The 13,750-nt window shown below is 45.7% G+C and overlaps 2 protein-coding genes across 6 annotated transcripts in view; one reads left to right on the top strand and one right to left on the bottom strand.

Moving 5' to 3' along the window:
• Positions 1–8,907: 8,907 nt before the first annotated feature.
• On the top strand, positions 8,908–12,132 carry Higd1b (HIG1 hypoxia inducible domain family member 1B). 4 transcript variants are annotated; one of them, XR_011705096.1, is made up of 5 exons: positions 8,913–9,158; positions 9,978–10,128; positions 10,834–10,968; positions 11,581–11,850; positions 12,004–12,132. XR_011705096.1 is itself a non-coding variant. In XM_071603674.1 (4 exons), the coding sequence occupies exons 2-4, from the start codon at positions 10,029–10,031 to the stop codon at positions 11,643–11,645; spliced, it is 300 nt and encodes a 99-aa protein (XP_071459775.1). In that variant the 5' UTR covers positions 8,908–9,158; positions 9,940–10,028; the 3' UTR covers positions 11,646–12,132. The 4 variants fall into 4 exon arrangements, 3 of the variants coding, with proteins under 3 accessions (XP_071459775.1, XP_071459773.1, XP_071459774.1); XM_071603674.1 differs by having other exon boundaries at positions 8,908–9,158; positions 9,940–10,128; positions 11,581–12,132; XM_071603672.1 differs by having other exon boundaries at positions 11,581–12,132.
• A 23-nt stretch (positions 12,133–12,155) lies between these two features.
• Positions 12,156–13,750, bottom strand: part of Eftud2 (elongation factor Tu GTP binding domain containing 2) — a 40,133-nt gene continuing 38,538 nt past the window's right edge. For both annotated transcript variants that reach the window (XM_027947089.2, XM_027947090.2), the window contains exons 26-28: positions 13,455–13,608; positions 13,166–13,273; positions 12,156–12,801 (exon numbers count right to left, since the gene is read on the bottom strand). In XM_027947089.2, the coding sequence (XP_027802890.1) occupies positions 12,706–12,801; positions 13,166–13,273; positions 13,455–13,608 (358 nt within the window). In that variant the 3' untranslated portion in view covers positions 12,156–12,705. The remainder of the gene's footprint in view (positions 12,802–13,165; positions 13,274–13,454; positions 13,609–13,750) is intronic.

Here is a 13,750-nt window from a genome sequence, read left to right as displayed (position 1 = left end):
CTTGTGACTAGAGAAAAAATTAAACTCTAAATAGCTAGGTGACTTGCTGCAGGTCCAACTCCTGCACCGGAAACTAATCCCTAAGGGCTAGTTCAGGGGTTCATAACTTGAGGGCTGGGCAGCTGGCTTGCTGATAAGTTTTATTCGGCCAGTATGGTGTTTTCCAAAACTATTAATTGCAAAATTTTAAAATCCAGATTGCTGACTTCTCTCTAAAGAGTCAAAAAAAAAATTCTCACTTTTAGCCTCTTTTTCAAGTGGTACCTACTTCTAAGGCATTACTTGCCTGCCCTTCCAGTATTGAACTTCTGTCTATACTTGTCATGCCCCAGTCTGCCTCCCTCACCACATTACCTCTCTACAGAGGTATTTGAAATGACAAGTGAGATGAAAATATTAATAAAGGCAATAAGGCTGGGATGTTGCTCAGTGATAGAGCTTTTGCCTAGCATTGGTGAGGCCCTGGGTTCCATCTCCAACACTGCAACAACAAAAATAAAAAGTTGACTAAACACAAAACCTGCTGATCTCAGTGACACAAATCTGTAATCCCAGAGGAGTGGGAGGCTGAGGCAGGAGGAGCACAAGTTCAAAGCCAGCCTCAGCAAAAGAGGGGTGCTAATAAGCAACTCATATCTCTAACATACCAAATAGGACTGGGAATGTGGCTCATTGGTCGAGCACCGGTACTCAAAAATAAAATAACAACAAAACCCATCGTTGGACATCTTGATTTTAAAAATATTAAAACTCTAAGTCTGCTAGTGTATTGGTTCAAATCACTCTGGAGAGCTGACAATATCGTCTAAAGCCAAACCTAGGAATACACTATGACTGCAATTCCATGGAAAGTCCACAGAAACGTGTACCAAAATACTTGTCCTAGAGTATTCATAGCACTATTTGCAATAGCCAAAAAACTGGGAACTACTCAAAATGCCCATGAACCACAGAATGGGTAGATAAATATGTTATAATCACATAATGGTGTATTGTGCAACAATGAAAATCTGTAATTATACACTAGAGAAATGGATCTCACAAAAGTTTCTGGGCTGGGATTGTAGCTCAGTGGCAGAGTGCTTGCCTAGCTCATGTGAGGCACTGGGTTTGATCCTTAGCACCACACAAAAATAAACAAATAAAATAAAGGCATGCTGCCCATCTACAACTACCAAAAAAAAAAAAATTAAAAAGCTGGGCACAGTGTCGCACACCTGTAATCCCAGTAGTTCAGGATGCTGAGGCAGGAAGATTGCAAGTTCAAAGCCAGCCTCAGCGACTTATTGAGGCCCTAAGCAATTCAATGAGACCCTCTCTCTAAATAAAATATAAAAAGGGCTGGGGATGTGGCTCAGTGGTTGAGTGCCCCTGGGTTCAATCCCCAGTACACACACACACACACACACACACACACACTAGGCAGGTGCAGTGGTGCAGGCCTGTAATCTCATCATCTTGTGAGGCCGAGGCAGGAGGACTGCAGCAAGTTCAAACCCACCCTCACCCTTGGCAATTTATTGGACCCTAAGCAACTTAGCAAGACCCTGTCTCAAAAAATTTTAAAAAGGGCTGGGAATGTAGCCTAGTGGTTGAGCACCCCTGGATTCAATCCCCAGTACCAAAAACACAAAACAAAACAAAAACAGGCAAAACCTTATCTGTGCTGCTAAGAAGTAAGGAAAGTAGTTACCTAATTGGCAGGATAGTTAACTGGAGGGAAGGATGAGGAGGCTTTTGAGATGCTGGAACTGTTCTGTGCTTGATCTGGATGCTAAATACACAGGTATACTCAGTTGGTACTTTGTACTGTAGACTATGTTTTTTTGTTTTGTTTTGTTTGAGATGCTAGAGCTCAAACCCAGTGCCTAGCCACAACTGAGCTATACCCTCACCCTTAACTGTATACTTTTTTTGTGTGTGTGTGTATGGTGCTGGGAATTGAACCCAGGGCCTCATGCATTCGAGACAAGCATTCTACCATCAGCCCATATACTTTTTTTTTGAGAGAGAGAGAGAGAATTTTTTTAAAAAATATTTATTTTTTAGTTTTTCGGCGGACACAACATCTTTGTTTGTATGTGATGCTGAGGATCGAACCTGGGCCACATGCATGTCAGGCGAGCGTGCTACCGCTTGAGCCACATCCCCAGCCCCCCATATACTTTTGATAATACAGTTTTCTGTAGCTTTTTTGTTCCTGGTGATGGGAACTGAACCAGAGAGGCTCTACTACTAAGATTCCCAGCCCTTTTTATTTTCAGATAAAGGTCTTGCCAAATCACTGAGCCTCCCAAGTTGCTGGGATTACAAGCATGCACCACTGCACTTGACTCTGAGCATATGAATACTTCCATAAAAACATTTAAGCTAACTGTGATGGCACCCACCTGAAATCCCAGCAACTCAGGAGGTTAAGGCAGGAGGACCACAAGTTCAAAGCCAGCCTCAGCAACTTAGTGAGGTCCTTAGCAACTTAAGAAAGATCCTGTCTCAAAATAAAACATAAAAAGGGCTGAGGATGTGGCTCAGTGGTGCAGCACTCCTGGTTCAATCCCTGGTACCAAAAAACAAAAACAAAAACACCAAGGCTGGAGGCTCTTAGGCGCAGGTATTCCTCAGGGTCTGGAGCACACCAGGGGCTCTGCTAGAATGTGAGCTCCCTGAGTAGGAGTGCTGAGTCCCAGATTCTAGAACACAGGCTGGTGTGTAGTAGGTGCTTAGGAAGTATGAGCTGAATGAATGAATGAAGGCTTGCCATTCCTAGAACAAAAAAGGTTGCTGGAAGGAATGGGGGAGAAGCCCCAAGTTTCAAACTGGGAAATGAGTCTGGATTCCAGCCTCTGGCAGGGAGTGGCTGAGCCTAGTGCTGTGAGAACCACATCACCTTTTATCCACATGGGGCCCAGGGAGGGAAGGATCAAAACCCAATTTGAGTCACCCTGCGGCTCTGTGGTTTGGGAACAGTAAGGTCAACTTGAAGCCTGCAGTGTGTCACTGTTTCCATTACACATTTTTCAGGGTCCCTACTTGGCTAGTAAACTCAGATTTGATTCCTCTGTCTTGGAGGATGGGGGCCAAGGCCCAGAGAGGTAGGATTTGGGAACACTGCCTGTTGGCAACAAGGAGTCGCCTGTCTGGATAGGAAGAAAGAATTGTGAGGAAGTTTTTCTTTTTCTTTTTTTTTCCTTGGGAGCATGGTATTAATAGCACAAACCTCTCTCCCTCCCCTCTAATCCCTAGCAGTTTCGGTTAACCTGTGGGACACATGCTCTTTCTTCCTGTCTTTGCTGGAAGTTAGCTGAAGCAGATTTTTTTTTGGTCGTCAAAATTTTTTAAGCCAGGCATGGTAGTTCTCAACTGTAATCCCAGCTGCTCTGGAAGATCACGAGTTCAAAGCCAGCCTCAGCAACTTAGTTAGGCCCTAAGCAACTCAGCAAGATCCTGTCTCTAATAAAATACATAAAGGGGCTGGGGATGTGGCTCCATGGTTAAGTGCTCCTGGGTTCAATTCCCAGTACCACCCCCACACCAAAAAAAAAAAAACCTTTTTTGAATAGGTAATTCAAATAGTATAAAAGGAACAGCAAGATGAACCCCTACCAGGTGTCTCTAGAACCCTGTTAGCAGTTTATTGTGTATTAGTGCTGGATTTTGAATTAAGGTCAACTTTATTGGGAGAGTGAAGGTTAGGTGTAGTGTGTGTTGGAGCTAGGGGTGGGGGAGACTTAAGGATTTCTGCCCTGGTCTTCTCCACCTGACGAGGACTTCTGGGCAAGCTCAGAACACAATGTGCTGGCTTTGACTGAACTTTCCTTGGTAAGAGGCAATGGGAGGCAAGTGTGTAGACCCTGAATTGTCTGGAAACCCTGGGTTCAAAAGTTCACTCTAGCCAGATGCTGTGGCATAGGCCTATAATCCCAATGACTAGGGAGGCTGAGGCAGGAGGATCACAAGTTCAAGGCCAGTTTCAGCAACTTAGCAAGCTTAGTGAGACCCTATCTCCAAATAAAAAAAGGGGCTGGGGCTTTTAGCTCAGTGGCCGAGAGCTTGCCTAGGATGTGTGAGGCACTGGGTTCAATTTTTAGCACCCCATAAAAATAAATACATGAAATATTTAAAAATTAAAATAATAAAGTACCAAAAAAAAATCTTCAGTACCAAAAAAAAAAAAAATTCACTCTGTCCAGCTGTTTGCATACTTTTTTGCTCATTTTTAAAAAGATGGTTGTGAGAACAAGATATCGAAACAGGGATTCCACCTCTTGGGTCCCCTTCTTCTTCCGGGAGAAGTCTTTTCTGCTGTCCTTTAATAAACTTCTGAAAAAAAAAAAAGATATCGAAACATATATAAAAATCACATTATAAATTGCTATATGTTAATTTTCCATTTTGAAATGGTTGACAGTGGTTATCATTGTTGGTTGGAAGGCTCAGCCCATTCACTTGCTCTGTGATCTGACTTTTGGTTTCTTCAACTGTGAAATGGGAATAACAAGATTTACCTGTTACAGCAGCTGTAAGGGTCAAATAAAATATGTAAAGTCCCCAAACCCTGCAGGTTCTCATGATATTAGTCCTTCCTAGAGGCTGTTTTAGAGAAAGCTGGATAATTTGTGAATTCAAAAGCCCTCAACATTCTGGATGCATGCATGCCTGTAATCCCAGCAGCTAGGGAGGCTAAGGCAGGAGGATCACGAGTTCAAAGGCAGCCTCAGCAAAAGTGAGGCGCTAAGCAACTCAGTGAGACCCTGTCTCTAAATAAAATACAAAATAGGGCTGGGGATGTGGCTCAGAGACTGAGTGCCCCTGAGTTCAATCCCCAGTACCCACCCCACCCCCCAAAAAAAAGCCCTCAACAGGAAGACCTTTCAATTACTAGGTCTTCTGCATCTCAGAATTATTCCTCACAAGATAGGATCCTCTTATGTCACCATCACTACAGCCAGGTTCAGTCTTTCATTCACTATTATCCATGCCCCCTCTTTTTTTTTTGAGACAGTCTCACTAAGTTGCTGAGACTGGTCTCAAATTCCTCAGCCTCCTGAGTAGCTGGGACTACAAGTATGGACCACCAAGCCCAGTTGTATCCATGACCTCTTAAAATCTGTGAACAGAAAGATTAATGGGTACCCAGGACACTTTAGTGGCACCAGGCTTGTGGCTCTTGAGGCTGTCCTTGAACAAATATTACAAGGTCCTTGAACTTCAGTGCTTTTTTTTAAATTCCTTTTTTTATATGGTTGTAGATGGACAGCAGGCCTTTATTTTATTTATTTATTTTTATGTGGTGCTGAAGATCGAACCCAGGGCTTCACACATGCCAGGCAAGTGCTCTGCCACTGAGCTCCAGCCCCAGCCCCAGTGCTTGATTTTAAAAGGAGAGAGGGTGTTATACCCTCCCCATCCCAAGTACCTCCTAGAGACTACTTCAATTTAGCCACATTGTCTGGAAACTTCCACATCCCCTGCCTGGTCCTGTTACCCCCTCTTTCTTCTCAAATCCCCAGATTCTACTATATAGCTCCACATTTTCTCCCCTGTGTTCCCCCAGCCTTTCAGCCCTATTCCTTCCCATTCCAGTCCCAACAGGGAGCATCCTCTGTTCCTTGTCAAGTTCATTCTCCATCATCCCCTCACTCATGGCTTTCATTCCCTCAAGGCAAAAGCTACACGTCCCTTCCCCACCCCCATCTGCCCACTCAGCTCCCTTGGGCTATATATAGCACAGCTGTGCCTTAGATTGTGGCCAGAGCTTGGAGACTCAGCCCTACCTCCCCCATCCTTGCCCCTTCAACACAACAGAGAGAACATGTTTGAAGGTGCCGACAATGTTGGGTAGGGCAGGATGAAAAAGGATGTGCTGAATTTGAGATTTGGGAAAATTTGAGATTTTTCCCAATCTATTGTGTTCCAGCCTGCTACCCATTCCCTGTCACTTGTTCCTTCTGGAGGAAGAGGAACAGACAGTGAACAGAGGAGTTCTAACAACCATTCTATTTAACCCTTGAAGTAATCCTATGGCAGATGCTACCCGCATTTCTCAGGCGAGTGCATAGACTCAGAGGTCCAGTGGCATGATCAAATCATTACAGTTATGGGCTAATTGATTCCATATCTGACTTTGGACTATACACCAATTCTGTCTACATCGTTAATTTCAACCCCTCCACATCAAAATTTCTATTAACGTGCCCTGATTTGGAAGGGAAAGAGGTTTACTAAGCAAATTACTAATGTAGAAATGATGAAACGGAAACAATTATTAAAGACTTGGCATGTTAACAAGAATCATGCTATCATAATTTTATCTTATCTGTTTACTAAAGCAGGACTCTACAGAAATTTGTTCCTTGAAGTTTTAGTTACTGTATGTTCTCAGAAGTTTTTTTGAAATAAAAATACTTTGTATATTTGAAATTAAAAAAAAAAATTGCTGGGCGGAAGCTGGGCATGGTGGTGCATGCCTATAATCCCAGCAACTAGGGAGGCTGAGGCAGGAGGATCACAAATTAAAGGCCAGTATGGGGGCATGGGAATGGGTTCAATCTCCAGGACCTGTTGCAGGGAGTGGACGTGATGGGGGGTTATCTACATAAAGTAATTAGCACACCGCTTGGCCTATAGAAGATGTTCAGTAAATACAGTGAATACAGCAACTGTTACCATTTTCTCAGCTCTGGGCTGAAATTATGCTGTGGAAGCATCATTATAAAGTCAACAGGGAAAAGCAGAACTTGGCTTTCCATAGGTTGGCCCCTGTTTTTCAAAGAACTTGAAGTTACTCCCGATTCCTGTCATCTTATGCAGACATTTTTATCCCCCTCATCCTGCCTAGATGAGCAAGAATATGTACCATCCATATCTTGAAAGTTCAAGAGGCAGCGCTGGGTGTGTGTGTGTGAAAGACAGGGAAGAGAGTTCCCATGGACACTCGGGGATATGTGAAGGCTCTGGGGAGTTGCTATAACCCTGAGTCTCTTCATAGAACAGTGAGTGTTAGAGAGAAGAGGAACATCAGCTGCTGGACAAATTTCCAGTGCTGAAAAGGCCCCTTTGGGACACACACAGGGCTAAAAGTAATCTAGAGAAAGAACAAAGGCCTGGGATGGAGTGAGACCCTCCAAGGTGTATCCTCATCTTTCCCAATTTGCATAGCAAGTGCTTTTCCCTCTCCAGTGAAGGGTATTGCAATTGATTTGCATGCCTAAACCTCAATATCAATCCAGAGGGTTTCAGTTTGGTCCTCTCTGGTTAGTATTGCAGTTAGGACAAGAAAATTTGAGGCAGCCAGACCTGGGTTCAGATTATAATACCAACATTAGGTGTGCACCTTGGATAAATCATTTGGTTTCTATGAAACTCAGTTCCTTCCTCTGTGAGAAGTCTGAAACATAAGTGTCTTAATACACAATAGCAATAATGCCCGTCACTGTCATCTCTGAACCTGAGAACTCTACAGGCAGCACAAAGGGCTTTAGAGACATGAAGTCCCAATTGTTTCAAACCCCCAGACAAATCTCCTTAGTCCACAAAACATTCCTGAGAGGACCAACACCAAGACCAGAGAGTCAGTTTCTCACAAATAGGTATTTTACTTATATTCCATATAGTCTATAAGCGTATTGAAAGCAGCTGAGCATGGTGGCATACACCTGTTATAATTCCAGTGATTTGGGAGGCTGAGACAGGAGAATCACAAGTTTGAGGCTAGCCTTGTCAATTTGGTGAGGCCCTATTCCCCAAAATAAAAAGGACAGGAGTATGACTCAGTTATAAAGCACTTGTGGATTCAAATCCCAGTACCTTAGTGGAAAACCTAGGATCTCTGGCCAACTTTGCTTCTTTATCTTCATTTCAGTTCTCCATATCACCACCACGTCTCATCCCACCATCTGAGAACCAGATCACATCAGTTAAAGGATCCTCTCCATTTGGTCCTATTGAAGGAACAGAGGAGGCAGGACACCCAAGACATCAGGAAATAGTTTTATTTGGCTGCAGCCAGGTTCAGAGGGCACAGCTTTTGCTGTAATCAATTAATCCCCTGAACCCCTGCAGGTAGTTTCAGAATTTTATACCCAGCAAATAAGGGGAGGGGCTCAGAAGTTCACAGTTTCTAGAAGTTCACATAAAAGCAGATTTTTCTTCTACTTGATTTGGGCAAGTTAACCCTTCAAGGACAACACCTGAGAAGGGGAGAGCTTCTTCTCCCCTTTCTTTCCTCCCCATGCCAGCCTGTTACCAGGGAGCCCAATTGGTAACTTATCTTAGAAATGTAGACATCTCTGTGAAGCCCCAGCTCAAGGCCAGAGGCCTTGTTTAAAGGTTTTGTCCTTTTTATTACATTTTACATTTGCAAACACACTTCTACAAACTACTATACTGGATACATGTTTGTGAAAAACAAGTAAAGGGGTGTTCAGCACCTGGAGTGCTGATTTCTTCCCAGCCAATGGCCAAGTAAAGTAGAGCAACAGGAAAATAGGAAGTTTAACTACATTGAACTTTTTTTTTTTTTTTTGAGAGACTCTTTTGCTTATAGTCTTTTAAAAAAATATTTATTTTTTAAGTTATTGGTGGATACAATATCTTTATTTTTTATTTTTATGTGGTGCTGAGGATCAAATCCAGTGCCTCACGCATGCTGGGCAAGTGCTCTACCTCTGAGCCACAACCCAACCCCTTGCTTCAGTCTTTAAAAAATCATTTTTAGTTGTAGATGGACACAATACCTTTATTTATTTATTTATTTTTATGTGGTGCCAGGGATTGAACCCAGTGTCTCACACATGCTAGGCAAGCGCTCTATCATTGAGCCACAATCCTGGCCCTGCTTATAGTCTTAAAACCAATTATGGTGAAAATTTCTGGAGAAGCTTAGTTAAGATTTTTTTTTTTTTTTTTTTTTTTGTGGAGGAGGGGGTGTCACTACAGTCCAACATGCTTTTCCAGTGTCTGCAGCTCAGCAGATGGGGGGTTAAGACCCATGCTCTGTCCTTTCTCCACCCATCTCTTCCCCGACTTCAAAGTCTGCATAAAGCTCAAGTCACTGCTTCCCTGACCCCAAAGTGATAGCTCCGACATCTGCTCTTGGATGGTTCAAAACAGCAGATGCTGAGCCCTGGCTCACGCTCCACTTTCTACCATCTCCTAGGGTAAGCACCAGCATGCTGAGATCTGTGGGGCCACTGGTCATTTCTTCTCCAGGAGAAGAGAAGGGGCAACTAGGAAGAGAAGTTGACTCAAGTAGGGAGAATTGGTCTTATGGTTGGACTTAAGAAGGCATCCCACTGGCAGAAATCCCGCTGTGAGGACCAGGACTACATCTAGTTTGTGAGCAGGGCAGATATTTACAGGGGTTGGCAAGTTAGAACAGTAGGAGTTTTCTCCCTAGAAATGGAGGTAGTGGTTTGAAGAGCAGCTCAGAGACCGGAATTTGTTTTAGTATTAATGTGCAAAATATATGCTAAATTATACATAAATCAATGTCCCATCGTTTGAACCTCTGCCTCTGGTGATTTAGTATTCAGTACTGTAACTGGGATGATTCTGGCTCCCTAGGGCCAGATCCTACTCTTTAGCTCCCTCAGGAGTAACTGTCACAAAACCAGGACCAGTGGAGGCCCCCAAGATTCAAGGACTGTTCCTCTCAGTCTCTCTGGATTTTTCCAGTTGTTTTTCTTGGCCCAAGGATCTTACCCAGTGATGCAAATGGAGGGAAGGGGGGTGGCAGAGAAAACAGTAAAGTCAGAATGAGTTGGGGAAGAAGCAGATGTTGGGAGGAAGAGGCAGACATTAGGAAGGACATGGAGGAAGTGGCTGCTAGTGGCCCAAACACCTGAGACAGGATACCCAGGAGGGACATCTTTTCAAGAGGAGACTGTGCTTAGCATGGTGAGAGGATGCTAGCGGGTAACCAACTCCTTTCCACTCCAGACTGAGAACCAGAATTCTTACTGTGGGGTACCTCCTAGGTCTGGGCTGAAGTCTAAGACCCCTGGCTGTTAACAACTGGGTCCAGGATCATGTCTGCTAACAAAGGCTGGTGGGTGCCACCTGAGGGCGAGGACAGCGTGTCTGAGAAGTTCCTAAGGAAGACCAGGGACTCTCCATTGGTACCCATAGGTGAGTAGGGAAAAGAATGGGGACATGAAGGGGGAACTTCTCTCAAAGAGATAGTGACTTCTGGTCTTTCCAAAGGAGAATGAGAGGTTGGGGATTTAGTTCAGTGGTACAGTGCTTGGTTAGCAAGAATGAGGCCCTGGGTTCAATCCCCAGGACCACCACCACCACCACCACCACACACACACACACAAAAAAAAAGAATGAGGCAGAGGTTAGAGAAATTAAGTGGTCCTATGCACTGCACCAGGAACAAACCCTCACAATGAGACAAGGGAGTCTGGATGGGTGGAAGTGGACAGGAACTGAATGCATGGGACAAAGGGAAACTTGGGGCACCAACACCAGCCTCAGGATGGGGAGGGTCAGAATTATAATTTGGGATCCCTCAGGGATTCCTTTAAGTCCCTGGGAGAGCAGAAAAACAGCTGTACCAGGATGTGGGAGCCAGCTGTGGTTAGAGACGGGGCCCCAGCACCAAGGTAGCATGGTCATGGGGATGGGCTATTTGTATATGGGAAAGGGATACAGCCACTTTAAAAATGCCATCAAGGGGAATCAGCTCAACCTAATGCTACCCGCTCCCCTCTCAAACTGCACAAAAGCAGCCATTTATCTAGCCTCCCAGCCTGTCTAGAGGCTGTCTCATCAGAGGACAATTGAGCTTGAAGGCCAAGGCCAGGGGTTGGTCACATTCTCTGCCCACAGGCTTGGGAGGCTGCCTGCTGGTGGCAGCATACAGAATTTATCGGCTGAAAGCTCGTGGTTCCACCAAGATGTCCATACATCTGATTCACACCCGAGTGGCAGCACAGGCCTGTGCTGTGGGTGCAATCATGCTAGGTAAGCAGCTTGGGGTGGGGGGCAGGTCACAGGAGAAGTGCAAATTGGCTGAGGTAAAAGTCTGAGTTCTCACAATCAAAAGGCCCTTGACTTCCCATAGGACGCACATCAAACCCTTGAAGAGGCTTCTGAACTGAGACATTGTCAGGGTTCCCTGTTCAGTCTCCTGCCCTGGGCCTGTGGGATGGTGTGCAGCCTGCTTCATGAGGTTGCCCTAGAAATGAGAAATGTCATGCAGCAGAACATGTTGGATCTCTTCCTTTCTTGTTAAAAAAGGCAGGAAGCTACTTGCTGCGACAGCAAGCCAATCCCCTCACTGAGCCTGTTTCTGATGTGTAACACAGCTAGTCACCCCAGCTTGCCCACTTCACAGATTGCTGAGGTATCTCAGACAGATACAGAATACACACTAAAGTGCTTTGTGAACTGCTGAACGGGCTGTTCCCACAGGCTGTGTGGTTAGATGCATGGAGCAGCTGTTGGGACTGATAAGCAAGGATGCCGAACTCTCAAAGGACCAGCTAGAATGGAAACTTTGGGACACCAGGGGGAGCCACAGAATGGGTACAGGATTCAGATGACAAGGGGCATTTCTTCTTCTTCCTCACACAGGCGCTGTGTACACGATGTACAGAGATTACAGCAAGAGGACGGCACAGGACACTGGGGAGAAGTAGTGCTCCTGAGGGGGCTGGGTGGCCTGACCCTCTCCTCAGCCTCTGTATGTGCCTAATAAACCAGTGCTGAGGAAAGTCAAGTGTCTTCTTCACTAGCAGAGAGCAGAGGAAGGGACCTAGAAGAAAGGCTGGATATCATGGAGCTTTGGTCCCCAACTCCAGGGACAGGGAGACATATAAGGGGCAGTGGTCTCCTAAGGTCAAGGTAGGCAGACCTTAAATCCCAGAATCCCATCAACTCCCATACCACCTCAGGTCTGCCCAGAAGCAGTATGGAGTGGGCACGGGATGGAGGGGCAACGAAGGGGCCTTGAGGCTCATGGGAACACTGAAGTAAGAGAAAGGCGTTCCTCCACAGACTGCTTTCCCTGGGGACCCAGGCAGGAAGGAGGCAGCAGCTGGAGCAGAGGCAATGATGCCTCATGGGAGATGACATATATCCAGAATGTAAGCATGAGGACTAGACGGGATGGGGGTGCGGAGGATGAAAGAAGCAGGCCAAGGCAGAGGTCAGAATTTTCTGTTCATTTACAAAACACAACTAAGGTTGAACTTGTAAAAAATAAAATTCCATGTAAATCCTGAAGACAGTGGCTCTTGGGGTTAAAAACTTTCATCCTCCAGGCCGGGCATGGTGGCGCATGCCTGTTATCCCAGCTGGAGGATTGCGAGTTCAATTTAGCGAGGTGGTAAACAACTCAGTGAGACCCTGTCTCAAATAAAATACAGAATTGGACCGGGGATATGGCTCAGTGGTCGAGTGCCCCCGAGTTTAATTCCCAGTACCACAAAAAATTTCCAAATAAACAAACTAACAAACAAAATAACACTCATCCTCTTCTCTTTCCCTGGGCCCAAGCTCCTCCTTGGGAATGGAGCCAGGCAGAGGCCACAGAAAGAATCAGGAGGCCAAATGGCCCTTCTTCACTGGGACTCTGGACTGGAGGTTTGAGAGTTGTTCATCATGGCCACAGCAATTCTCAGACACTCTTTGACAACACGAAGACCAAGTCACACAGGTCTCAGCTTCAAGTCCAGGAACTGCCAGGAACACCTGCACTCACATGGGGTAATTGAGCACAACATCTTGTTTGGCGAGCTCCAGCAACATAGGATCGTCGAAGAACTTGCTGATGCTCACATCTTCACTCAGGCCCTGTGGAGAATGGGGGCAAGTGCAAGAGTGAGCTCCATATGGGGACTGGCTGAGCTAGGGGCTGTCCAAGACCTGGGCTGGAGGTGGAGGCTGGCAGGAGCTGGAATGTAGATAACTATTCAGAAGCTGTGCCTTTAGGGTACTGTCACAGCCCAGAAGACACTCCTCTCCCAGCTCCCTTTTCCCTAAAGGCCCCAGTTCTGGTTGTCTAAGGAATGTACAAATCACTTCCTTCCACACTGTGCGGCAAACTATTCTCAGTCTATAGGCCCTCAGGAAAAGGGTCCATGAAGAAGAAAGGAACCAAACTTCTGCTGAGGCTCCTGGGGGTTGAGGGACTACAACGGGCCTGAGGAACACGTACCTTCCTACGACGGGTTTTAATCATGAATTCCCGGGCCAGGTGAGGAGCTGGCTGTGGCTCCAAGGGGCGGATGACAATGCTCTTGTCCAGAGGATCACCAGGTACAATCTGAAAGGCAAAGGGTTTCTAATGTTCTAGGCAGACTTGGATTCCAGAGGCTTCAAGCCCAAAGCAGGACTCTTCTCTAGGATACTAAACACCTCACTTGGGGGGTTGGAGAAATAGGTTAGATAGGGATCAGCTTGTATAGGTGGAAAGCCAGGCTGGCTGGTTTGCCCCATTTTCTTACCTGCCAATGGTGGAAGACAGACAGGGAAAAGGCCTGTCCCTGGGTATGAGTCCGGAGATCAGTCTCAAAGCCAAAAGAGTCGATGGCTGGAATGAAAGCTTTGATGGTGTAGAGAGGGGAGCCTGGGATGGGTGCATCCTGAGTCACATGCCCCCTGGGACAGAAAGGCAAAGGTTGAATCCTTACGTATACAGAGGCCAAAAGCCAAGGAGCAATCTGGCTTTTGCTGCTCCCAGATTCAACCTAGCCCAAAGTTCCCAGCAAAGAAAAAATAACCAAGAATGCTCTACAGAGAG

This window comes from Marmota flaviventris, chromosome 17, assembly GCF_047511675.1.
Source record: "Marmota flaviventris isolate mMarFla1 chromosome 17, mMarFla1.hap1, whole genome shotgun sequence".
NCBI lineage: Eukaryota > Metazoa > Chordata > Mammalia > Rodentia > Sciuridae > Marmota > Marmota flaviventris.
This window is presented reverse-complemented; position numbering and strand designations above follow the sequence as displayed.

Bases quoted from the DNA above. Each gene is read 5' to 3' on its own strand.
- Higd1b (XM_071603674.1), top strand. From the start codon at position 10,029: ATGTCTGCTAACAAAGGCTGGTGGGTGCCACCTGAGGGCGAGGACAGC. The intron at 10,129-10,833 runs GTGAGTAGGGAA...CTCTGCCCACAG, and splicing joins CTCTCCATTGGTACCCATAG to GCTTGGGAGGCTGCCTGCTG. The intron at 10,969-11,580 runs GTAAGCAGCTTG...TTCCTCACACAG, and splicing joins TGTGGGTGCAATCATGCTAG to GCGCTGTGTACACGATGTAC.